At 43.8% G+C, this 27,902-nt stretch overlaps 1 protein-coding gene across 2 annotated transcripts; it reads right to left on the bottom strand.

Annotated features, from left to right (window-relative positions):
• Positions 1 to 27,902, bottom strand: LOC106609979 (spermine oxidase). 2 transcript variants are annotated; one of them, XM_014209064.3, is made up of 7 exons: positions 27,764 to 27,902; positions 19,897 to 20,131; positions 18,558 to 18,784; positions 9,002 to 9,175; positions 6,243 to 6,993; positions 3,437 to 3,597; positions 1 to 552 (listed from the first exon to the last, which is right to left on the bottom strand). In XM_014209064.3, exons 2-7 carry the CDS (start codon positions 20,102 to 20,104, stop codon positions 403 to 405), a joined length of 1,671 nt encoding a protein of 556 aa, XP_014064539.1. In that variant the 5' UTR covers positions 20,105 to 20,131; positions 27,764 to 27,902; the 3' UTR covers positions 1 to 402. The 2 variants fall into 2 exon arrangements, with proteins under 2 accessions (XP_014064539.1, XP_082834502.1); XM_082978376.1 differs by lacking the exon at positions 27,764 to 27,902 and adding an exon at positions 27,623 to 27,645.

Below are 27,902 nucleotides of genomic sequence, written 5' to 3'. Positions count from 1 at the left end.
TTTCTCACATTAATATACAAGTTTATTAATTCTTGCCATTATTTTTTGTTTGTTTTTCAATAACATGACATTAAATACAGAAGGCACTTACAAAAAACAGTTCAATTATAGACGTGTTATTATATAAACATTAACTTATCAACAACTTTTTTTTTTAAACGTACAGATTGATGAAGGACCAGAGACGACGGCACCCTTTGCCTTTTTACAGTACATCTCATATAAGTGGTAAAATCTACCGCGCAATACAGTAAAAACAGTATTCATCATTATCATCGTTATAATTGTTAATGCCCCTATTATGCTTTTACATGTATAACTTAATCTAAAAAACTTAAAATATAGAAAGGATAAAACAAGTTGTTTATTTTTTATCACTAGTCAGTGGTTCATTTGTCATTTTTACATGTTAGGCTTTATGGTTTCTTTGTGCAAGTCCTGGTACATCTCTGTAAGACGAGTGGCCTCTCTCTGTCCCGACAGCAATGCACCATGGGTAGTGGAATAGTATTTCCGGTGGGTGGCTTCCCCAGCGAATAACACCTGTAGAGGCTGAGAGGGTAAAGAGGAAAGGAAGGGTGATGAAAGAGGTTGGGAAAAGGAGAGGATAGAGAAGAGATATGATATACAGAAGAATAGAATAGAGAAGGGGATAGGTGGATAGAGGAGAGGGTAGAGATAGAGAAGAGAGGAGGGGCGAGAAAAAAAATACAAGATCTAAACAAACCAGTGAATGTCGGCATGACCCAACATATGGCATGTGTTCTCTATTACTGCCTCCGAGCCATGGGCTGCATCCCAAATGGCCCTCTATGCTCTACATAGCACACTACCTTTGACTAGAGCTCTATGGTCCCTGGACAAAATTAGTGCACTATATAGGGAATAGTGTGCCATTTAGACGGAATCATGGGGAGCTATTTTAGGCTCTAGACAGAGTATCTGTCTATATGTAATAAGGCTGCTTGTGACGATCTGTCGCTCTTTTGACGGTAGGGGGATTTCTCAAAGGTCACACTGCTCATTTAGCAGTCTTTAAGTGGCCACACACAGTTGACACGCACACACACACACACAAACATACACACACACACACACACACACACAAAGATAAGGACACATGCATCAAGTTTCAGGGGCTACGCTGCTGGCCAAGACCCATGATTCATAATCGATCCAACACTGACTGTCATGTCCCTTATTGCCTTATTAGGTGACAGTGATGACACAGGCACTTTGACAACATGCTACGAGTTCCTCTGGTGGCTGTAAACAAGCATCACGCCTCCAAAAACCAATGAAAGTAAATACATTCTCAATACACTGTCATTAACATGCTGTTCCACAAACAACACTTAGTCATTGGGGAAGGCTTTTCATACTGTAACCCACCGTGGTTGACACATTGTTCCTTACCTGTCACAGCACCTTGGCTAATCAGAGTCATGATCAGTAAGGAGAAAATGTTTGGAAACTGAGTGAAACGAGGAGGCACTACCTGAACTTGTCCAATAAAATTTCCATTCCATTGTACAATGTTTTAAAACGTCTCGCTACGGTGTGCCCTAATTAACACGACTCAGCTGATATACACTACATCCAGTCTGGGTTCAAATACATGCATATTTAACTATGTGTCATTTAAAAATACTTATTTTATGTTAGAGTATTTTCAAATAATGTGGCCAAATCAACTTCTTCTATTTGAAGTATTTTTAAGTATTTTCAAACGACTTCCTATAAAATATACAAAACCATTTTCAAATTGCCCTAGGACCAAACAGACCTGGGTTAAAATGCATGGAGTATTTAAAATTTAAAGAAACGTCCTCTCACTGTCAACTGCATTTATTTTCAGTAAACGTAACATGTGTAAATATTTGTATGAACATAAGATTCAACAACTGAGACATGAACTGAACACGGTCCACAGACATGTGACTAACATAAAGGGAATAATGTGTCCCTGAACAAAGGGGGGTCAAAATCAAAAGTAACAGTCAGTATCTGGTGTGGCCACCAGCTGCATTAAGTACTGCAGTGCCTCTCCTCCTCATGGACTGCACCAGATTTGCCAGTTTTTGTTATGAGATGTTACCCCACTCTTCCACCAAGGCACCTGCAAGTTCCCGGACATTTCTGGGGGGGAATGGCCCTAGCCCTCACCCTCCGATCCAACAGGTCCCAGGCGTGCTCAATGGGATTGAGATCCGGGCTCTTCGCTGGCCATGGCAGAACACTGACATTCCTGTCTTGCAGGAAATCACGCACAGAACGAGCAGTATGGCTGGGGGCATTGTCATGCTGGAGGGTCATGTCAGGATGAGCCTGCAGGAAGGGTACCACATGAGGGAGGAGGATGTCTTCCCTGTAACGCACAGCGTTGAGATTGCCTGCAATGACAACAAGCTCAGTCCGATGATGCTGTGACACACCGTCCCAGACCATGACAGACCCTCCACCTCCAAATCAATGTACATGCCTCGGTGCAACGCTCATTCCTTTGACGATAAACGCAAATCCGACCATCACCTCTGGTGAGACAAAACCGCGACTCACCAGTGAAGAGCACTTTTTGCCAATCCTGTCTGGTTCAGCGATGGTGGGTTTGTGCCCATAGGCGATGTTGTTGCAGGTGATGTCTGGTGAGGACCTGCCTTACAACAGGCCTACAAGCCCTCAGTCCAGCGTCTCTCAGCCTGTTGCGGACAGTCTAAGCACTGATGGAGGGATTGTGCGTTCCTGGTGTAATTCTGGCAGTTGTTGTTGCCATCCTGTACCTGTCCCGCAGGTGTGATGGTCGGATGTACCTATCCTGTGCAGGTGTTGTTACACGTGGTCTGCCACTGCGAGGACGATCAGCTGTCCGTCCTGTCTCCCTGTAGCGCTGTCTTAGGCATCTCACAGTACGGACATTGCAATTTATTGCCCTGGCCAGATCGGCAGTCCTCATGGCTCCTTGCAGCATGCCTAAGGCATGCTCACGTAGATGAGCAGGGACCCTGGGCATCTTTATTCTGGTGTTTTTCAGAGTCAGTAGAAAGGCCTCTTTAGTGTCCTAAGTTTTCATAACTGTGACCTTAATTGCCTACCGTCTGTAAGCTGTTGGTGTCAGAACGACCGTTCCACAAGTGCATGTTCATTAATCGTTTATGGGTCATTGAACAAGAATGGGAAACATTGTTTAAACCCTTTACAATGAGGATCTGTGAAGTTATTTGGATTTTTACGAATTATCTTTGAAAGACAGGGTCCTGAAAAAGGGACGTTTCTTTTTTTGCAGAGTTTAGTATTTTCAAATACAAGCCAATACTTTCCAAGTGTACTTCCAAATGCATTCCAAAATACTTACTTTGAAATGTCTTGAAAAATAATTGAAATACCCTAAATAGTATTTGAACCCAAGTCTGCATCCAGATCCAGATGCGGTTCTTACCGGAGCCTTGGTGCTCTTGGTGTAAGGCAGGGGCATGGCTAGCTTCTCCACGTCACCCCCACTGGAGCCCACCCGGGTGAAGGAGTAGGAGCCCCGGATGTAAGGGTTACTGCCCCACGACGAGCGCAGGATCCGCCTCGGCTTCGGAATGTTGGGGTTCCCTAAAGGAGGGAGAGAAAGGAACGGTGAGGTGGATGGTGAGGACAGTCAGTCCAATATAAACCCTTTGGATGGACACGGAAACATCAACATCCACACACACCAACACACTCTCTGTCTCTCACACACAGGCAAGCGCGCGCAAACACACACACAAACAAACACAGGCACACCCTCTCTTACAACTCTTCCGCAGGTGGAAATAAGCCATTGAAAGCTTCCTAAGGTAATGGCGATGCATGGTGAGTGATCCTCTACCAATCTCCCATAGGTGATCCTCCAACACATCCAATTCAATCTCCTGTATCGGTACTAATAGGCTACGGTCCCTCTCAGAGGCCATACACACTCACACACTCTAGTCTGTCTGTGATGAATCTGCTTCGTAGGGGATTAAACCGCACTGACCTACATCAGGGGAGTGTGTCAGTGTGTGGGTTAATGACTTTCCGTGAGGGTGTACTTCCTATGGAAGTAAACAATGTGAGGGCAGGAAGCGAGTATTGCTCAGAGCTGAAGGCAGGGTTTATGGTTTATTGTGTCCGTTGGCTTGGCTGTATAGGGAGGAGTAACTGCAGTGAGGTGTGTGTGTGTGTGTTTGTGTGTGTCCAGGAAAGCCTCTGACGTCATCATTAAGTGATGGTAACCGGGTCGGTGACATATGCTAAGCTTAGACCTGACTCTACTATGACCTATTTGTCAGCTAACTGGCTTCACCAGAGGATAACTTAGTCCTTGAAGGAGGGCAGCATTCACTTACAGTCTGCCATAATACCGAGCTTTGTCCACCCATGAGATGGGATGCATCCCAAATGGCAACCTATTCCCTAGTGCATTACTTTTGAGCAAGGCCCATCAGACTCTGTGGTAGTGGACTCTGTAGGGACTAGGGTGTCATTTGGGACGCAGCCATAGATGGGACAACGTCACGAAAGCAATATGCGCGCTTTAATTGGGGCAGAAGTCCGTGAGTTGTTGTATTCTAGATGGCCAAATGGCTCGCAACAATGACAAACTGCCTTGTGGGGAATAGAAAGTGGCTAATTTCAGCTAGTTTTCTCTTGTTCTTGATACCATGTCTTGTATTAAGGTGTTTGACTGATTTCCTGTCAATGCTAATATGGCAAAAATTCGCTAGCTAGCTAACCAACAACTGTAACGATGTATTTGAGAGACAACAAGTGCTCATTGTGCAAATGTACTTATGTTTTCAATAAACATTGGAGACTAAATTTTGTTAACATGTTGTCAACATTCTATACCAACCCTGTCTGTTTTGCCCCATAGTAGGGCACGCGTCGGTTTTGTTGCTAAACAACCAACCAGTCTAATGTAATGGTGACCCTGTCAAAAGTATTTTATGTTCATTCCACAGACATACACACCTTTATCTAAACTATTTAAACCAGGACAGCGTTCTTATATCTCTTAACCTATTTTCTCTGTCAATATGAAACAGACTAAAGCTAAACAGAGCCACAAGGCTCATCTCTATCAATAGTCATTATTTTCTTCCCGGTGTAGGGCATCCCAAGAACGACTGTGTGTGTCTTGTCTACACTATCATTTACAGTGTTTTCCAGGGAGCAGAACCTTAATATGGCCTTAACGTAAGAGAGCAATTTTTCCCGTCTCATGTAGAGTCGAACAACCTGTCGAATCGAACAATTGATTTTGTGTCAGGTTTTCTTAAAAAAGACTGATGAGTCTCGACGAAAGTTACAGCCAATTTCAATTTGCTGTGTTTCTTTTTGTCATCATTACTCTTAATAGGGGGCTGTTCATGGGTGAAACAGAGAAATTAACAACTTGATAAAGTCAAGTAGCTATGGCATTGACTCACTCACCTCTTCTGTGAGAATATTGGGTCATTCATAAAGTATGTCTGGGATGCAGACACCCAGGCAACTCCTCTACCAACTTTTGTAGGATCAGCATTTCTTCATCCAATCCTTATTCCACCTATAACGAGCACAGTGACTAAAACTGACCCTGGACCAGTTGTTACGGGATGTACATGTGTTCAACACCTCCACTCTGCCAGACATCTATCTGACTGATTCAGCATCAGCCCCCCAAACCCCCTTCTGGGAAAGGCCATACCTCAAGGCTCGTAATGATGTCACATGATGATGTCATTTCCTGTATCTAATGTATACCTAGAGGCCCACTAGGGCTGAATAAGTGGAATTACTCTTCAGTTCGTCACCGTGACTCACTGGGAGCACAGTAGTGATGCACCCATTCAGCCCTTAAGGTTACAGTGTGCTCGTAACTGTGTGTGATGTGTGTAACAGTATTCCTGCCCTATACTGATGAGTTGAAGCACAGAGCTTGATTCATACTCAGGCCATCATCAGCATTCCCTCACTATCTCAGCGAGTTATTTAGGTCAGTGGTCCTCACTCCATCAAGAACATACGGTTTGATTAATCAACTAAGACCTTGAGTAGCTGAAATCTAGTGTTATTGCAAGACTTGTACAAAAGCTGCGGTTCGATTCAGAAAACTGATTGTTACTGCATATCACACACACACACACACACACACACACACACACACACACACACACACACCTCACACACACACACACACAACTGACCTATGTCAATGTAACAATGACAAACACACAGACATGCACACTGACCTGTGAAGCGTCGCAGTAGCTTGGTGCAGGTCTCAGCCACCGTCTCGTCGTCGCAGCGCTCCATGAGCAGCGCCTCCTGGCCACAGATCCAGCCACTCAGCATGTGGCCGTAGCGCTCGGGCGGGTACAGCACATCAAATGAGCAGATCTTACGGTACCACAGCTCCTCGGGGTAGACCGGCTGCTCCAGCTGCGCCTCGTCCTCCCACACAAACTGGATGCTGTTGCACTCGGGGCTCCAGAAGGGATCGGCGAACTCCAGGAAAATCTTGTCAGTGGTGCTGATGCCGAGCTTCTCGATGGCGAGGACTTTGTCCTCAGGCAGCGAGGGTGAGAAGAGCGCCTCATGGCGGTTCTTGAGGACGCCGAGAGAGGCGGTTACGATCACGTGGTCGGCGGGGAGTGACTCGAGGTCCTCGCACTCTACGCTGATGGGGTACGCGTGACCCGGATTGGGGTTGGGCTCACCATGGCAACGTCGGTCATCGTTATGGTCGCCGTTGTCGTGCCAATTGTTGTTGTCGCCATGGGCGATCTCCTCCTGTTGCTGGGCGGAGTAGTTCCAGTGGACGCAGCGGACGGGTTTCCCCAGGCGCATCATGCGGGACGGAATGTCCTGCGCCAAGAGGTCCACGATCTTCATGAAGCCTCCCGGGATGACGTGGTGGGCCCCGGGGATCTCCGTCCACTCACCGAACTCACTCAGCGAGACCTCATCCATGCTGGGGGACGAGCTCTCACAACTCTCCACCTTGGGAACAACATACATACAAACAAACAAACAAAGTCAGTTTGACTCAGATCAAATTGAGCTCCTTTATCAGCTGCTCTCACAACTCTCCATCCTCTTTCCATCAATCAATCAACTCATCAATCAGTGAATCAGTCAAATGTATTTGAGCTCTTTTTAATATCCCAGCCTAGAAGCCCAGAGAGCAAGCAGCAGAACAGTTGAAAAAGTCATTGGATGGAAGAAACCTAAAGAGGAACCAGACACTGGCTTTACCGTATAGAAACACAGACAAATAAGTCTGTTCAATTCTGGTCAAATTAATTTCCTACATCTTGGTGTATCTACTTTGTTTCAAATTGATTTGTTTTCTATTACTCTTTGATTGGCTAAAACTCCTTATTGAATTGAGGCCAAATTAACCTCATCTAACGAAGTGCTACTTAGTCCAAGTTGAATGACCTATTTATTGTCTTAAACTTTCGTTGGGATATCGTTTTATGGCTCAAGTCTATGAACCCAATAGTTTGTTTACCGAACTAGAGCAACATTAAGGATGTCATCTGCATCTGTCTCTGTAGCCTCAACAATAGAGCCTAATGTTTCCCTGAGGAAAAGTTTTAATCATGGCCTTGGCTGCCACTAAAGGAAACTTTTGACATCAAGGGATGCATCCTAAGCGGCACATTATTCCCTAGATAGTGCATAGGGTTTTGGTCAATTGTCGTGCACTACATTGGTAATATTTGTGCCATTTGGCATGTAGCCCTAATAATTGAGTGCCGGCGGACCAGGAAATTAATTGAATAAATATACAAACATAATAAGGATTGCAATAGCTACATTTCCTGAGGTAAATTGTTGGATGTCTTGCTGTACCACAGTTGGCTCTAGGTGTAATAAAAAAGGGCGTCCATTTTTTTGTCCGCTGTGTTTCTATTTAATTAGCAAACTGACCTTTAAGTGATCAACACTAATTTGAATCCAATGAGTCATTGGGTATAATTACAAGGAGCAATAACATTAACAAGCTAATGAAGCTATTTTTAATATAAACAAGACAATGTAGCTATAGCTAACAGCAATGCCAACATTTGCATTTGGGGATGTAAGTCAGAGTTTTACACTTGATTTCCTGACCTGCTTGTTCAGTTGAGTCATAAAACATGCCGTAAACTCTTGTATTGTGTGAGACTAAACATAGCAGGAGCATCACATTTGCTACTTCAGTCATTTATCAGCATATAAAGAACTGTTTTATTTACTTTTTATTTATTTATTTCTCCCCAATTTCATGGTATCCAATTGGTAGTAGTTACTGTCTTGTCTCATCGCTGTAACTCCCGTACAGACTCGGGAGAGGCGAAGGTCGAGAGCCCCGCTCTGCTTCTTGACACAGCGCGCATCCAACCCGGAAGCCAGCCGCACCAATGTGTCGGAGGAAACACCGTACACCTAGCGACCTGGTCAGCGTGCACTGTGCCCGGCCCGCCACAGGACTCGCTAGTGCGCGATGAGACAAGGATATCCCTCCCTAACCCGGACGACGCTGGGCCAATTGTGCGTCGCCCCATGAGCCTCCCGGTCGCGGCCGGCTGCGGCAGAGCGTGGGCTCGAACCCAGAATCTCTCAGCCTTAGACCACTGCGCCACCCGGGAGGCATAAAGAACTGTTTTGAATCAGAACTGTGAGAGAGGCCATAGAGGTGCATCAATTCTCTCCAGAGATGAGTGATTCAGAATACAGCACTGTAGATTTAATATGGAAAAAAAGAAAATCATGCCTTCCGTGACGATTTCTATAACTGTTTTTCTTGCAACACAGAGCGAACTTACATACCGAGAAGGAAACCATTGTTTGCTCTAGCTTATTGGATTTGCATGTTTGTGTAGGCTGATCACTGCATTCCAACCATAAACTAGAGCTCTAGCATATTTTATAGTCTCTTAGAAGGACCCCCCCCCCCACACACACACACCCCCATCCCGACCCACCCACCCACCCACCCTCCACAAACACACACACACACCTTGAGGTACTGCTGGAGCATGGACAGCTTGAGTCTCTTGGTGCTCTCCGAGTCGTCGGGGTCCAGCATGATCTTCTTGCGCACCACATCCCTCGTGAACACCCCAACGCTGTTCTGGCTTTCAGCACACACAGGCTTCCCACTCTGGAAAAACTCCTGAGTCAGCTCGTACACCTAGGGAGGAGAGGGGGGAGAAGAGGAGAGGGGTAGAGGGGATGGCAAGAGGGGAGAGAAATGTGAGTTTGATGGCCATGGTATAAGCAGTAATGAATGTGCAGAGGGAATGCATCCCAAATGGCACCCTATTCCCTTTATAGGGCACTACTTTTGACCATGGCAAATAGGACTCTGGTCAAAAGGGTTTGTTGCCAGGGTTTGTCTGGGTGCCAGTCTGTTTTCATTCTGGTTCTACGCTGGACAACCCAGAGTTTCATAGACAGGCAGTATTTTGCTACTACCTTATCCAACAGCCAAGCAATCCAAAATAGCATAGAGTGTTCCTGCTACTGTGGCTATAACGGAGTCTGAACATTCAAAATCTACTGGGGTGCTTCTAAAACTTTAAAGGGGCAATCTGTAAGGTGATCGCTTTGTTTGAATGCCAAATTTGCCCTTTAAAGGGTGCAGCCAGGTGAGAATTTATGACATCATTTAACACCTTGGCATGGCTACATGGGAGGGTGAAACTTAGTACATTATTCAACAACGGATCGTTTTTAATTTTTCAACACTTTCTTCCGAGGTCCGTGACTTCTACAGTACAGGATATATAGCAACATGCATGACAGAACTTCTTTATCCAAAGCACACAACTCCTTTAGAAGGAACTGCCCACTCATTTCACAATAGGTGGAGCATCATTGTGTAGGAGGTCACACAGTGGTATTTACATGGAATTTACTAAGACATTATGTTGTTTTAATGAATACTTTCTGGTACTTAGTTCCAACAATTCAACACAATTGGCAATGACATGGTACCAATTGGTGCCTGTTTTAAAAACAAACAAGTAATTTATAGATTATTACTGTGCACCATTTCACATGTAATTTCTCAGTAAATACCTGGGATGACGCCAAATGGCAGCCTATTCCATATTTAGTGCACTACTTTTGACCCATAGGGCTCTGGTCAAAAGTAGTGCTGTATAGGCAATATGGTGCCATTTGGGATGCAGCCCTAGCCGTTTCTGTGCCGTAAAATAAAGTGCAACCGTGAAGGTGTCTTATTTAAATAAGTTAAACAGTGAGCTGAAAAAAAGAGGCAGGAGGGAACTGGAGCTGAGCCGTCAGTTAGTCACGAGACTGGTGATCGCCCAAGGGCCATTCCTAGGGAGTGCCGGGTTACAACAGGTAGACACCACTGGCACTGGGAAATAAGATCTATGATAGGCTACCGCAAAGTAGCCGAAAGGCGTGCCTATTCAATAGCCTGTGGGATTTCTGCCCAAGTACGAGGCTACCACAGAATATCTTTGGTTGATACAGCACCAAAACCTATGTGGCATGAGTGATGCCATGTCTTGAAGCCAAAGGCATCCACCTATTCCGTAGCCTGTGCGGGTGAAGTGATTCTGCCAAGTTATGAGAGTGTTGTAACCACATATTATTATTGTGTGCAATAATAATCATAAAAAAATTGAGTTTTTCAAGGACGCTTTTCAAGGACCCAAAGTCACGGTTGATACAGTATTGTCCCCCGGTACTGCTGCTCATTCCGTTCACCAGCTCCGGAGGTCCACGTCGCGGCCTTTTAGGCGTCACTGAACTGGATCATTACCACCAACCCCGGACTGTCTTGTCTCATTACGCACACCTGGTTCCCATTCCCCCTGATTAGTATGTGTATACATGTGCCCTCTGTTCCCCATTGTCCTTGTCAATCATTGTCCTAGGTCCATTGGTCTTGTGAGTACCTATGCTCGGTTTTATTTCTGTTTTTTTTTATTATTATTTAGAGGTTTACACGTCGCTCTTTTGTTTTGGGTAGAGAATTTAAAAACCCTATTACTTATTCCTGCGCATGTCTCCCATCCTTATGCAACGTGACAAGTATAAATACATGTGTCATGTAGGGCTGTGAACGTTTAAACGTTAAAAATGTAAATAAAATTGGGATATTTAACTTTAACTATGAAACAGAAAGCATGTGTTGGAACGTGGTAACAGCTTCTTTTTATAACAACAACAAAACAAAAATTTAGCAGACACTCTTATCCAGAGCAATTAGGGTTAAGGGTCATGCTCGAGGGCACAGACAGATTTTTCACCTCAGGGATTCGAACCAGCAACCTCCCAGTTACTGGCCCAACCTCTTAAAAAAATAGTCAATTATTGTCAGGTCTTGCTTACATGGTGTGTGTCTTAACGCAATTGCATCAGTTGGAGCATGTCCATGTCGCATAAACAACGAAAGCTGGTAAGCGCGTTACTGGTGTTGTTTTTTGCTTGAGGGCCTGCTCTCTCAGTGATTACATTTTGTGCTGATAATCGTCCCGTAGCATTATCACCGGCTTGTTCTATCCAAACGGTGCAGTCACTTCCTCTCTCCTGTCTCACCGTTTCATTTGGTGGTGGCTCGGGCACCTGCTCAGTGCGCACCGTTCAAGCTTTTTTGTGCTTAGGCGACTCAGATGGTGGGAAGAAATGAATCATGACATCTCTGATGATTATTCTTCTGATTCTGAGGTTCAGCCTGAACGTACTGTACACCTCCGAGGCCTAAGCACAAAAAAGCTAGAACGGTGAGCACTGAGCAGGTGTCCGAGCAACCACCAAACGAAACGGTGTGGATATATAGAAACAAAGTGGCGCCAACAGAGAGGGCTGCCTCACTTCTAGTCCTTAGGAAACTTGGCAGTATTTAGTTTTTTTATGTATTATTTCTTACATTGTTAGCCCAGAAAATCTTAAGTGTTATTACATACAGCCGGGAAGAACAATTACATATCAGAGCAGCGTCAACTTACCAGCACTTCGACCAGGAATATGACTTTCCCGAAGTGGATCCTTTGTCCGAACTACCCAAGGCATTTGACCTAATTCCAGAGGCTGACCCAAAACAATGCCGCCAGAGAAGAGGTAGACGGAGCGGTCTTCTGGTCATACTTCGAAGGCGCGCACACCATCCACCGCTTCCGAGTATATTACTCACTAATGTCCAGTCTTTAGATAACAAGGTAGATGAAATTAGGGCAAGGGTTGCTATCCAGAGAGACATCAGGGATTGTACCATACTCTCTCGGGATATGCTGTCGGAGTCGACACAGCCACCTGGATTCTTTGTACGTCGCGCCGACAGGAATAAACATATCTCAGGGAAGAAGGGCGGAGTTGTATGTTTCATGATTAATGACTCATGGTGTAATTGTTTTACTTTTTATTTAACTAGGCAAGTCAGTTAAGAACAAATTCTTATTGACAAAGATGGCCTACCCCGGCCAAACGTGGACGATGCTGGGCCAATTGTGCGCCGCCCTATGACACTCCCAATCACAGCCGGATGTGACTCAGCCTGGAATCAAACCAGGGACTGTAGTGATGCCTCTTGCACTGAGATGCAGTGCCTTAGACCGCTGTGCCACTCGGGAGCCCCCTAAACATACAGGAATTCAAGTCCTTCTGTTCACCTGACCTAGAATTTCTCAATCAAATGCCGACCATATTATCTCCCAAGAGAATTCTCCTCGGTTATTGTCACAGCCGTGTATATCCCCCCTCAAGCCAATACTACGACGGCCCTCAAGGAACTTCTCTGGACTTTATGCAAACTGGAAACCATATCCTGAGGCTGCATTTATTGTAGCTGGGGATTGTAACAAAGCAGATTTGAGAACAAGGCTAACTAAATTATATCAGCATATTGACTGTAGTACGTATGCTGGCAAAACTCTGGATCACTGCTACTATAACTTCCGCAATGCATACAAGGCCCTCCCCTGCCCTCCTTTTGGCAAATCTGACCACGACTCCATTTTGCTCCTCCCTTCCTATAGACAGACACTCAAACAGGATGTACCCGTGTTAAGAACTATTCAACGCTGGTCTGACCAATCGGAATCCACGCTTCAAGATTGTTTTGATCACGCGGGCTGGGACATGTTCCGGGTAGCCTTAACCTGTTATGGCTAGGGGGCAGTATTTTCACGGCTGGATAAAAAACGTACCCGATTTAATCTGGTTACCACTCCTACCCAGTAACTAGAATATGCATATACTTATTACATATGGATAGAAAACACCCTAAAGTTTCTAAAACTGTTTGAATGGTGTCTGTGAGTATAACAGAACTCATTTGGCAGGCAAAAACCTGACAAGGTTTCAGGCAGGAAGTGGCCTGTCTGACAAGGTGTCGTTCTTCTTGTCTCTGTTTATTGAAGAGTGAGGATCTTAGCTGTCCCGTGACACTTCCTACGGCTGCCATAGGGTCTCAGAAGGCGGTAAAAAGCTGAATCGTGGCTTTGCAGGCTCTGGCTGAAAAAAAGTAGCGCGTTTGGGTAGTGGCTGGTTACAGTACTGTAAGACTCAGGCTCGTGCCCGCGTCGACCGAAAGCTTTGTTTACTTTCCTCTGTTTAGCTAAAAGGAGATTCCCGGTCGGAATATTATCGCTTTTTTACGAGAAAAATGGCATAAAAATGGATTTTAAAAAGCGGTTGACATGCTTCGAAGTACGGTAATGGAATATTTAGATTTTTTTTGACACGAATTGCGCCATGCGCGCGACCCTGATTTACCATTTCAGATAGTGTCTGGGACGCACGAACAAAACGCCGCTATTCGGATATAACAATGGATTATTTTGGACCAAACCAACATTTGTTATTGAAGTAGCAGTCCTGGGAGTGCATTCTGACGAAGACAACAAAAGGTAATCAAACTTTTATAATAGTAAACCTGATATTGGTGAGTGCTAAACTTGCCGGGTGTCTAAATAGCTAGCCCGTGATGCCTGGGCTATGTACTTAGAATATTGCAAAATGTGCTTTCACCAAAAAGCTATTTTAAAATCGGACATATCGAGTGCATAGAGGAGTTCTGTATCTATAATTCTTAAAATAATTGTTATGCTTTTTGTGAACGTTTATCGTGAGTAATTTAGTAAATTCTTAGTGAATTCGCCGGAAGTTTGCGGGGGGTATGCTAGTTCTGAACGTCACATGCTAATGTAAAAAGCTGGTTTTTGATATAAATATGAACTTGATTGAACAAAACATGCATGTATTGTATAACATAATGTTCTAGGGTTGTCATCTGATGAAGATCATCAAAGGTTAGTGCTGCATTTAGCTGTCTTCTGGGTTTTTGTGACATTATATGCTAGCTTGAAAAATGGGTGTCTGATTATTTCTGGCTTGGTACTCTGCTGACATAATCTAATGTTTTGCTTTCGTTGTAAAGCCTTTTTGAAATCGGACAGTGTGGTAAGATAAAGGAGAGTCTTATCTTTAAAATGCTGTGAAATAGTCATATGTTTGAAAAATTGAAGTTTTTGTATTTTTGAGGAATTTGTAATTCGCGCCACGCCTATCATTGGATATTGGAGCAGGTGTTCTGCTAGCGGAACGTCTAGATGTAAGAGGTTAAAGAATAATATTGATGTATACGCTGAATCAGTGAGTGAGTTTATAAGGAAGTGCATAGGAGATGTTGTACCGACTGTGACTATTAAAACCTACCTTAACCAGAAACCGTGGATAGATGGCGGCATTCACTCAAAACTGAAAGCACGAACCACCGCATTTAACCTGTTATGGCTAGGGGGCAGTATTTTCACGGGCGGATAAAAAACGTACCCGATTTAATCTGATTATTACTCCTGCCCAGAAACTAGAATATGCATATAATTATTAGCTTTGGATAGAAAACACTCCACAGTTTCTAAAACTGTTTGAATGGTGTCTGTGAGTACAACAGAACTCATTTGGCAGGCCAAAACCTGAGAAGATTCTGTACAGGAAGTACCCTGTCTGACCATTTCTTGGCCTTCTTGATTATCTCTATCCAATACAGGGGATCTCTGCTGTTACGTGACACTTCCTACGGCTCCCATGGGCTCTCAGTAGGCGGCAAAAAGCTGAATTGTGGCTTTGCAGGCTCTGGCTGAAAAAAAGTAGCGCGTTTGGATAGTGGCCGGTCACAGTACTATGAAACTCAGGCTCGTGCACGAGGGGATCCCATGCTTTTATTTTCTCTCTCTTTGTACGTATACACGCTTTCCCGGTCGGAATATTATCGCTTTTTTACGAGAAAAATTGCATAAAAATTGATTGCAAACAGCGGTTGACATGCTTCGAAGTACGGTAATGGAATATTTAGAATTTTTTGGTCACGAAATGCGTCGTGCGCGTGACCCTTATTTACACTTCGGATAGTGTCTTGAACGCACGAACAAAACGCCGTTATTTGGATATAACTATGGATTATTTTGAACCAAACCAACATTTGTTATTGAAGTAGAAGTCCTGGGAGTGCATTCTGACGAAGAACACCAAAGGTAATCAAACTTTTCTAATAGTAAATCGGAGTTTGGTCAGAGCTAAACTTGGTGGGTGTCAAAATAGCTAGCCGTGATGGCTGTGCGATCTACTCAGAATATTGCAAAATGTGCTTTCACCGAAAAGCTATTTTAAAATCGGACACCGGGATTGCATAAAGGAGTTCTCTATCTATAATTCTTAAAATAATTGTTATGTTTTTTGTGAACGTTTATCGTGAGTAATTTAGTAAATTCACCGGAAGTGTTCGGTGGGTATGCTAGTTCTGAACATCACATGCTAATGTAAAAAGCTGGTTTTTGATATAAATATGAACTTGATTGAACAAAACATGCATGTATTGTATAACATAATGTCCTAGAAGTGTCATCTGATGAAGATCATCAAAGGTTAGTGCTGCATTTAGCTGTGGTTTGGGTTTATGTGACATTATATGCTAGCTTGAAAAATGGGTGTCTGATTATTTCTGGCTGGGTACTCTGCTGACATAATCTAATGTTTTGCTTTCGTTGTAAAGCCTTTTTGAAATCAGACATTGTGGTTAGATTAACGAGAGTCTTGTCTTTAAAATGGTGTAAAATAGTCATATGTTTGAGAAATTGAAGTAATAGCATTTCTAAGGTATTTGAATAACGCGCCACGGGATTCCACTGGCTGTTGAGTAGGTGGGACGATTTCGTCCCACATACCCTAGAGAGGTTAAACAGCCATCACTAACACAGAGAGGCTGCTGCCTACATACAGACTTCAAATCATTGGCTACTTTAATAAATGGATCACTAGTCACTTTAATAATGGCACTTTAATAATGTTTACATATCTTGCATTACTCATCTCATCTCGTATTTTATAGCATATATTGCATCTTGCCTATGCTGCTCTGTCATTGCTCATCCATATATGTATTCCTTTACTTACAGTAGATGTGTATTAGGTAGTTGTGGAATTGTTAGATTACATGTTAGATATTGCTGTACTGTCGGAACTAGAAGCACAAGCATTTCGCTACACTCGCAATAACTTCTGCTAACCATGTGTATGTGTCCAATACAATTTGATTTGATATAGACTTATATAGGAAAAGGCAAGGACGGAGGGGGGCATGACTTAAAAATATCAGAGTAATACATATATTTTTTTATTCATGAGCAGTTCAAATGACTGCTTTAGCTGTCCCAGAGTGAAGTTCACATTCTTTTCCAATGGAATCAGAATGTTTATATGTTTATCATTTCTGCACTGAGTTACATTGTAGCCATAAAGGTCATGTGATAATATGACATGATATTTGATTCCATAACCTTATCATCTTGTCTTACCTCCCTGGTGGAATGTTTTGCATACAAAGACCAGGCTCCTGTTCATCAGGCACCAAACGGAAGAAAACAGACTGAAACAGGGAGGGACTACCCGAAAAGTGCATTTTTAAATTCCTTCGCAAAACTTGAAAACGTTTTCTGTTGCATGCCCTAATGAACCCGACCCAGGATGCAGCACACATTAGTTGACAATATAAAATAGCCTTCGGTTGAATTGGGATCCTCAAGAAACACATTTTCAAAGACTACTAAATGTAAAGCTATTTCTTGTCCATTGCCTCACAATCATGAAACACTAGATCTAAACCAACAGGATGTCTATGTACCTCACATCCTGATGTGAAACAAAACAACAAGTCAGCCTTGTTTTGCTAATCCTACAGCTTAGTTAATTATGCTGATTTCCAGGCAGAGGCACGGTGGGGATTAGCGCAGTTGTAATGATACATGGTGGGGATAACCGTTTCCTGCTCCTGTAAGGATGCACGTTGGGGGTTAGCCTAATGCATAGCGATGCTCTGCTGTGTTGATGCTGCTGCTACACTGCAAAGTGATTGGCATCTTGGAAATGGATCATACAAGGGAATACAGCATAGAGGTATGCAGACTGGCACACGAGCAATCAGGATAAAAGCATTAAATCCCACTGTATGGTGCAGCTCCCAAATTATAACCAAAGATGGTTTTAGTGTGAAGATATGTAGAAACCGCTTCCAGTAGAAATCCTCAATCGCGCTTGTAGGCGATGTCATGCAGACGTTGGCTAGCTAAGCTCATGCGCAGAAACGCGTTAGCGGGCCTAGCGGTCGTCTCACGCCGAACTGTGCATGTGCAGGCCGTCAAATCAAAAGGCACTCCTTAGACATGAAGTCGTTTGTGACGAAAATGAAAACGTGTCATTTTGTCACAAACGACTTCATGTCTGAAGAGTGCAGATCACCATGTTGGAGTAATAACAAGTTCAGTTACTTATCGGCTCGAATCTAAGACGTGCTTTTAGATTTCAAGAAAATCAACAACTAAAAGGAAACATTTTTCACTTCTCTCATTAACTTTTCAAACCCCAAATCCCGGTCTGCCGAGTGCTTCGCAAGCGTTCTCGGAAGTCTCGCAATGTTGCGCCTTTGGGTTTAGAAACTCTGCGTTATTACCGTGTATTATTCCTGTTCGTACAGTGTGTTCTTAAAGGAATGGGTGCTGCTGTGGAGAATGCTGTGTTAAGGTGGATAATTGAGAAAGTGCTTCTGTATTCAAGTGCCTTGAAATAATTCCAGTTCCATAAGCGTTCTGAACAACCGAAGTCACCACAAGCTTTCTGGCCCACCCAATGTGAATCCTTTAAAAACTGACTGGTATGTGTTCTCTATTGGTAACTTTGCTGCTTGCAACACTTATGGAACGGAACTATTGCGAGAATTACTCAGGAACACAGACAAAGGGAAGTGTGTAGAAAGCGTCCCTTTCCTCTGCACCGTGTCTAATTCCACAGATCTGAATGGTAGTGGGGGGGGGGGAAGCCAATGTGTGAATAACACAACGCTCTGAGGTAGCTGAACAGGAAATGACACGCTTCATTGGACCATGGTGAGTTTCCCTGCACACCTGTATTATACACTGTGTACATATGTGCATTTGTGCCATTGTGTACGTAAAGTATCTACATTCAGTCATGGGTGGTTCCCTTCATTTACACACATAAGTGGTCATCTGGACACACACACACACACCTCTCTCTCCCCTCACCTCATTGTAGAGGTCACTGAACTCCTCGACCAGGTCCTTGGGGATCCTGGTACCGCTGTTGGTCTGGTAGTGGGCCACGCCGTTCTTGGTGTACAGGCTGATGCGGCCCACGCTGCGCTCGCCGTCCGTGGTGTGCTCGAGCAGCCCATTGTCCTCTGCCAGGTGGTACACCGGGTTCCCGTTAGCGCCATGGATCCAGGTGGCTCCGAGCTCCAAAGTCGTTTGTCCTGGAATAGATAGCGGAGAATAAGATGAAGAAGAATGTAGTCCTCTCTTTAGCTCAGTTGGTAGAGCATGGCGCTTGCAATGCTAGGATAGTGGGTTCGATTCCATACATACAAAATGTAAGCTTTGGATAAAAGCCTCTGCTAAATGGCATATAAATATATAATAGACTTAGTCTCTGTCCCAATATGAAGCAATGTTTTGGCATAGCAAGTAGTGGGGATATTGGGACAGGCCTAGGCTCTGGTCAAAAGTAGTGCAATATATAGGGAATAATGTGCCATATCAGATGCACCTTTGGGGTTACACTTACAAACTTTGTTTCCCCCCCCCCCCCCCCAAGAACTTGATTGTTTGTGTCAGTTCATTTGGGAATAAGTTGAACGGAATGGAACTTGAATTCAATTCAATAAACAGAGAAATGAGAACAGGAAGTTGTTTTAATTGAATGGAAGTGAAATTAACTGCAATTAGAGGGAGTCAAATCAATGAATGTGACTGCAGCCTACAGGACATTTTGAGGAGGCTACAACCGCCCACTAAAGAGATACTTGTTATTGAAACGACTTCGTAGAGAATGAGGAACAGGGATAAATATATAGATTTTTAAACAGTGAATTAAAGCCATATGTGGCAATGGGAGTAATCTTCTAACTTGTTCAGCTCAAAGGGGATTTCGCAGGACTAACCCCACGTTCATCCGAGAGATAGAGACAAATTCCCCAATCACATTTCACATTTTGAATTGGGAAAGCTTAATTGGGCTTTGCAAAGCACACTTTCTGATCCAGTGTTATTTTGGGAAGGCTTTTAGCATTAGCACTGATAGCGTAGCCCCATAGAGAATAGACGGGGTACTTTTTGACAGCTAGATGTGAGTGCGGGGGAAACAAGCTGATGATTACACACTCACACAGACATGTCGAATGTCTCAGTAAGTGAGGTTTGGAGCTTTCAGCTTACAGAAAATGTAAACTATTTAAGAAACAAAACACCCATTGAGTCATAACCCATGAAGTTCCAAGGTCTGGTTTAGCATAATTTCCACCATGTGTTGTTTCCTCACTCACTCTTCGTGTGTTTGTACTGTAGGGTTCACAGCATAATTTCTTACCGTGCTGAATGCTTTGAACTCTCCCTCCGATGCGGTCTGACGCCTCTAGGACTGTGACATCCGTTAAGCCGCTTTCCAGGAGGCTCTTGGTAGCTGCGAGACCGGCTAAACCTGCGCCGATCACTACTATTCGAGGCTGTCGACGAGTGCGTAGGTCTCTACTAAGGGGGTCATCAGTGCTGTCTGAAGATATTTCACAACTTTGCATGCCGTCCAAGCTCCTCTTCTAGGGGGTCTGAGGGGGGGGAACAGAAACAGAGAAGCCATTAGTTAAAAACAAGGAGAGCCTTGGGTGGTCTAGCGGTGTAAAGCGCTGACTTTGGAACCTAAAGCGCTGCCAGCACGGGTTCAAATCAGACTCGTTGCCCTCTCATTCTTCCTCACTGTCCTGTCCAATGAACATGAATGGAATGGGACCGCACACACAAAAAAAAAAAGCAAGTCAGTTTCCCTCAGGCAAGATGAGGACAGAAAGTATCTTTTCACACAGGGGAAGATAGCATCATTGGGTACTCGATTAAGTGTTTTCAGTTCAAAGTAAAGGCCTCCGTACACAGTACTGTACACAAACCCTCTTTCAGATCAAATACCCGTTATGACATCAATCCATTCCAGAAATGTTGTGGCCTAGTGTGGTCTAGCTGTCTAAACCACTGTCTCTGGAAAACATACATATCCTAGACCTTTCCATCTACCCTAGACCTTGTTAAAACACCTTACTGTTACATGGCTAACAAGCAGCTGTGCTGTGTAGTGGGGGCTTATTATATTTAAGAAGTAAGGCCCGAGGAGGTGTAGTAAATATACCATGGCTAAAGGCTGTTCTTATGCACGACGCAATGTGCCTGTATATTAGCCATATACCACAAACCCCCGAGGTGCCTTATTGCTATTATAAACTGAAAAAATAAATAAAAAATAAATAAAAATACATGTTTTGCCATACCTGTGGTATACAGTCTTGAACCACTCAGTTTATAATAACGTACAGACAACTATCTGAGGAAGCAAATGCAAAAGGGAGCATATTCAAAGCAACACCAAATGAACGAGGCCCATTCGGGTCCTTCATTGACTGTTTGGGGCGACAAATGTTGAGGTGAAACGAAACACGTTTTCTCACAGACTTCCTTCCACCTCTCTCATTGAAGTAGTGTGTGTATGCACAAGTGAGCTGAAGTGCTGTCCCACAGCACCTTGCCAAATGGAAAATACGCACATTTGACACAAAGCAGGCAGCGGAAGAAAGGACACAGGAGAAGAAGAGAGAGAGAGAAAGAAAGAGGGGAAGGGGGAGGTGGTAAGAGTCTGATGGAGAGAAAAAAAATAGGAAAAGCAAGAGAGACAAAGAGAAAAAGTATGTCTGCGTGTGAAAGATGAAGAGGGGATGGAAGGATCAGAGAGGAAAATGCATTTATCAAGCAGACTAAACAGAGCATTTTCCCCATCTTTCAATTGCTGCATCACTGAGAGCACCCCCCCCCCCCCCCCAGAGGTGAGACCATATGGTACCTTCAGTTCCTACATGTGACGCACTCCCCTCCCCTCTCCCCCACAAAACCTCCCCGCTCTGTCACCATGGCAACGCTGCTGCACATGGAAATGCTGCGGTACCATACTGAGAAACGTCTCGCACACACACAAGAAAAAGGTGGCTTCTCCCGAACCAGGGTCAAACGGTCAAACCGGTTCAGTGAATCCGTTACCCGTCTATTTAGAACTGCAGCTCCGTCTGAAGCATGCTGCTCATCTGAGCTTCCCAAAGGTTTGCTGTTTCCTGTTTCAAATGACACCATGTTGGTACACAAAGTGCAAGAGGACGGAGCCAAAACAACAAACCAATTTGAGTACACTTACTACCACCCAGACCAAAATGTGGATTATAAACTGGGCGGTTTCAGCCTTGAATGTTGATTGGCTGAAAGCTGTGGTGTATCAGACTGTATAGAATGGGTATGACAAAACTTTTTTTTTATTGCTTTAATTACGTTGGTAACCAGTTTATCATAGCAATAAGGCACCTCGGGTGTTTGTGGTATATTGCCAATATACCACGGCTAAGGGCTGTATCTAGGCACTCCGCGTTGCCATAGTATAATGGCCATATACCACACCCCCTCGGGCCTTATTGCTTAATCATATCACACGGTTTCGAAGAGACTATGGGAACTGACTGTCTCTTCACACTATGTGCCATGGGCAATGTGAAATGGGCAAGACGTCTCTTCGAAACCGGTTTCAAACTAGCTGTGTGTATTAAGGCTCGAATACAGTACACAGTGGCTGTGTTTACACAGTGGTTGTGTTTACACAGGCATTTTTTCACTAATTTGTCTTTTGACTAATCAGATCAGCTCTGAAAAAGATCTGATGTGATTGGTCAAAAGACCAATTAGTGGGAAAAAATATCAGAATTGGGCTGCCTGTGTAAACGCAGCCTAAATATCTCAGAAAAGTTAGACACCAGCTGCAGTGTGGATCATATTCAAAATGCTGTACAGACTATGGTAACTAATATAGTTCACAGTATGTCGCAGAAAGGTTAGATACATTTCAAGCACAAGCAGCAGTGATTGCAACACTAGAAGTTCAGAACCTTCTTCCCAGCTGTGTTCACCTTTAACCTCACAGCTGTCTGCATCACAAGACTGAGAGTGTTGAGTAGTGGGAAATTATAATAGTAGCGGGCTGAGAAAAAAGCAAAACATGTCTGGACAAGTCCTAGCTGGCTAGACCATTCAATGAGTCTGTGTGCATCCCAAATGGCACCATATTACCTATATAGTGCACTACATAGGTAATAGGGTTCCATTTGGGATGTACACTCTTTCTGCATCTGTTTCGTAAAAGTAGTGTAATATATAGGGAATAGGGTGTCATTTGGGATGTATTCTCTGTCTGCATCTATTTCTTCACATTCATTTGTCGGTGATGCCTTGACTGGAATATTCACACGATCCTGAAAAGTGCTGATCATATCTCAATTAACTCTATCAACAAAGTTGTGGTATTTGTCACAGATGACAAACGTTTAATACTACATTTTTTTTTTTTACATTTTAGTCATTTAGCAGACGCTCTTATCCAGAGCGACTTACAGTAGTGTATGCATACATTTCATGCATTTTTGTTTTTCTTTTTTGTACTGGCCCCCCGTGGGAATCGAACCCACAACCCTGGCGTTGCACACACCATGCTCTACCAACTGAGCCACAGTTGGTAGAGCACTAAAACTAAGACTACTAAAATTACAATGTTGTGAAATTACTTATTATTTCAGAATGGATTGTCATTTGGCATAGCAATGACGGTTTCTACGTATATAGGCCATGTTTAGGAACAGAGGAATAGTCTTGTGGCCTTGAGGCATGGAACGAATAGCCCCAACCGAGTAGCAAGAGGGGGAAAACCTCATCAGCAAGAATTGAGTGGCTACACACACATACTGTAACATCCCTCTGTTTGAGCAGGCTAAACTAGCTAGCTGCATTAGCTAGCTTAGTAAGTGAATCTATCCCTCCCTCATTTTGGAATAAATGTATTAGTTCAAAACTGTGCAACTATTGTCTTTCTCTCTCTTTGAGTCAACGACTCACCAGATTGTATGCACTGCAGTGCTAGCTAGCTGTAGCTTATGCTTTCAGTACTAGATTCATTCTCTGATCCTTTGATTGGGTGGACAACATGTCAGTTCATGCTGCAAGAGCTCTGATAGGTTGGAGGATGTCTTCCAGAAGTTGTCATAATTACTGTGTAAGTCTATTGGAGGGGGTGAGAACCATGAGCCTCCTAGGTTTTGTATTGAAGTCAATGTACCAAGAGGAGGCCCAAAGCTAGCTGTCCTCCGGCTACAACATTGTGCTACCCTACAGAGTGCTGCTGAGGCTACTATAGACCTTAATTGCAAAAAAGTGTGTTTTAATCAATTATTTGGTGACGTGTATATATATAAAAGTATAACTTTTTAAATGTTTCACTGTTTTTATGAAATTCACTGAGGATGGTCCTCCCCTTCCTCCTCTGAGGAGCCTCCACTGGTACACACACACACACACACACACACACACACACACACACACACACAAATAATACTCCCGATAATGACGATCCTAATTATGACAACATTCATCCCTTTCCTTGGGCTAATAGGCATCCCCGGGTCACCTCACAACTGAAACGATAGTGGAGTTAAGAGTCGGCTGACTAAGTGCCTACGGGCTGAGGAAACAATGAAAATGTATTTTTACTGCTCATGATTGTCCTTTTCAATCCTTCCTTCTGTCACATATTAATCTATATGAAATGTTGACACACACCAACACTTATGCTTTTCTCATTTGTAGTGCAGCTTGTTTCATGGACCCCAAAAAATACAAAAATAAGTTGTTTTAATGTAATTGAAATGAGAGGTAATGGGGGATGAAATGGACCTCTTGCTAAGTTCAGGCAGACACATGTAAGATAAGCCACGAGCACACCGCGGGCCTCTGTGAGGATACAGCGGGGTGTGATGTCTCAGTGACCTTATTGTAGGTCACCGAGACATTTCCTGTTGACCCGGGAGGAGGACCCACAGTGGAGCTCACCCAAGGAGCCCATGGGGCCTACAGCGGATCAGCACCACAGGCACAGGCCGATAAGGTAAAGGCGTCCGCACGCTTCCCAGCCAAAACAGTTCGGAAGTGTTTGCGCATATATTATGACGACATTGTGACATTTTTCTTCGTTTCTGACTTCGGTGAAGGTTTTTTTCGGCTGTTCGGGCACACGGCATTTTGTCTAGAGGCCAGGTGGAAAAATCTGCAGTTCTGCCCTTGAGCAAGGCAGTTAACCCCCAACATCAACTGCTCCCTCGAGTGCCGTGGACGTTAAGGAAGCCCCCCGCACCTCTGATTCAGAGAGGTGGGGTTAAATACGGAAGACACATTTTGGTTGAATGCATTCAGTGTGCAACCGACTAGGTAGCCCCTTTCCCAGAGGCTAGAAGGGCCTGTGACTATGTAATAAATGGGACACAGAGGGTCCCAAATAGCACCCAAATAGTGCACTACTTAGGGCCCTGGTCAAAAGTAGTGCACTGTATTGGGAATAGGGTGCCATTTGGGACAAACTGTTAGTGGGCCCTGGATTCCTTCAGTGATTCTGAAGAAATATTGCCTCCCTTCCTGATTGTAATAACAGAAAAGCCTGCTCATGATATATGCTTCTCCAAAGCTTTATTCCTGCATCCACATTTACTTGGGAAGCAATTTGTGATTTGTATGCAAGCACTACTATAAATCACTGTGTAAAATGGCATAACACGCACACTCCGCCATACTTTCTGAATCACAGGAGAGCAAAAAGATATTGAACGTCCCAGAATAGTGTATTTACTGTGTTGCATATACAGTAAAGCTGCCTACTGTAGTCCTATTACAGTAATACTATGATTTTACTACAAAACAGCTGTAAGATTTGCAGAGAGGATCACAGAATGGGGTTGCTGTTTCCCAGGTCACATACACTCTGTCACACACACACACGTGCATGTACACACCCACACCTCCCTCTCTCTCTCTCTCCTTGGACCTAGACATAGAGCCGCTGTGATTCTATTATCCCTGGCTAGTTAACGCACTCGCCACATGTCACCACTCCTCTCTCACCCGTCATGCCGCAGCATGCAGATTAAGGGGGCTGGACCCGGGGTGGGGAACTCTACAACGTGTGACCTAGAAACAAGCAACCTAGCCTACATTTGACTGACGTCGCTCGAGTTTGCTCTTTCCAGGGGCAGGCCAGGGCATAAAAGGGACTGTAAGGTTAAAAAATAAGTCTGCCTGTCATTTGTTGAGTTGTAAGGCCACCACAACACCCTTTTCCTTACCAAATACCAGCCTTCCTAAAACACACAAACACACCATTCCTCCATCCATCTCCTCCTCATCTGCACTTCAGTCCACTCCACAGCTGCTTTCATGCCATATCCAACAACCCTGGAACATCTCTGGTCTGGATCAAACCCCTAGTGTGCACTACAGTGCTTGCTAGTGTGGCAACATGACATCTCACTTCCTCAAAACCTCAGACATCAAAAAGGACAAGAGCGCTCTAGCCTTAGGGGCCCGGGCCCCGTGCCAGACAGGCCCCAGAAATTCCACACCTCTCTCCCAGCTCCGGTGTTCCAGAGCTGGGATGCTAGGGCTAGGGGACGGCCTCTGGCTGGCAGTGCTAGAACTGATGCTTGGGTGTCATCCATTCTGGAGCCGTATAAACAGGAGTGTGGTGCTCCTAGGACTAGAGTGGCAATGCCAAAGGTAAGCAGCCGTTAAACGGGTACCGCCCGCCAGGGGAACAGGTTGGAATGCACTCCTTCACAGCAGTATTCATTAGTGTACACTGTACCAAAACGCTTTCCAACCGATAACTAAAACGACTGTTTCTTATTGGACAAATTCAGATTAGTCCCTCCCTATTTCAGTCTGTTTTCTTACATTTGGTGCCTAGTGAAGACCCAGGTTGCAATAAACTCATTCACAAGCAAAAAGGGCAGGGACAGGAAGGGAGACTTATCAAGTCAGGTGGTGCACAATGGACAGTAGTGCCTTTTGAAAAGGTTGGAAAGAAAGAGCGGTAATTCTGAATGGTGAAGATATGTGGATAGCCCTGACAACATCGAGTCCAGACAGATCATATTATTTACCTTACGTAATGATAATACTTCACTTGATCACATCTTCATCTTCTGCACATCTACCATTCCTGTGTTTAATTGCTATATTGTAATTACTTCGCCACCATGGCCTATTTATTGCCTTAACTTACCTCATTTGCACTCACTGTATATAGACTTTTTGTTTTCTTTTGTTCTACTGTATTATTGACTGTATGTTTTGTTTATTCCATGTGTAACTCTGTGTTGTTGTATGTGTCGAATTGCTACGCTTTATCTTGGCCAGGTCGCAGTTGCAAATGAGAACTTGTTCTCAATTAGCCTACCTGGTTAAATAAAGGTGAAATAAAAATAGAAAAAAAAATATTCTAGAATCAAGGGTATTACTCCTTCAGGCAATGTGCATATGCTGGTAATTATTAATGCATAAACTACTGGAATTTCGCTAGAACAGATGTAGTTATGTTTTTTCCATCTATTTTCTTATTCATTGGGTTACAGATAAGTGGCTGGGATTTAATCAAGTTACAACAACATTGTAAAACAAGTCAGTTGAATTAAATTATATTCCATCCCATTAATATTCTATTCAATTCATAAAAATGAAGAGGGATAGATAATACCGGCACGGCAGAGGCGGAAAGAGAGTGAAAATGTCATTGAAATGATCTCAAGTTTATTTTGCTGACCACAGAGAAAGGAGCCTTGAGTTCCAGACAGGCTATGCACGGCTATGTGTATCTCATCCCCTGCCACGTAATAGTCAAAGTGGCAACACAGACCACAGTTGGAAACAAAGAAGAACGACTGTGACATATCCTGATTCACTGTAACCATTCAATGGGGAGAAATATCGAGTCAAAACGGAATAGAAAATACAATAGAATACACATTTTACACAGAATGAAACTTTGGCTATAGCCATAATGTTTTGAAGATCTAACAGCATCATTTTACAAAGCGATGTGAATAATCGAATTACGATCATTTGCGTTATATTTTATTGGCCTAATACAGCGGCACATAATTCAACATTTGGCATAAATACACTTGCCTACAACAAGTACACACCGTAGCCTACTGACAGCTGCACCTCAGCTGTTTACTTCTTTGCTGTCCACAATGTTGATGAATATTATAACCTGCGACAAATGGCGTTTTACATGTTTTACCTTCTAGGAAACAAGCTTGATTTCAGGAGGCGCTCATTACCTGACTCCGTTAGTCTTCAGTTTTAAACGTGAGAATTCTCCTCTTTTCCTTTGTGTTTTCCTCGTACCCGGCTCCGCTTTGTATTTATACGGCCCTAGAAACCAGAAGCAGCCAGTTCCCTGTTGCCGCTGCCTCCCTG

This window comes from Salmo salar, chromosome 08 (genome assembly GCF_965601325.2).
Source record: "Salmo salar chromosome 08, fSalSal1, whole genome shotgun sequence".
NCBI classification, from domain to species: domain Eukaryota; kingdom Metazoa; phylum Chordata; class Actinopteri; order Salmoniformes; family Salmonidae; genus Salmo; species Salmo salar.
The sequence above is the reverse complement of the archived record's forward strand: the minus strand, read 5'-3'. Positions and strand labels throughout refer to the sequence as shown.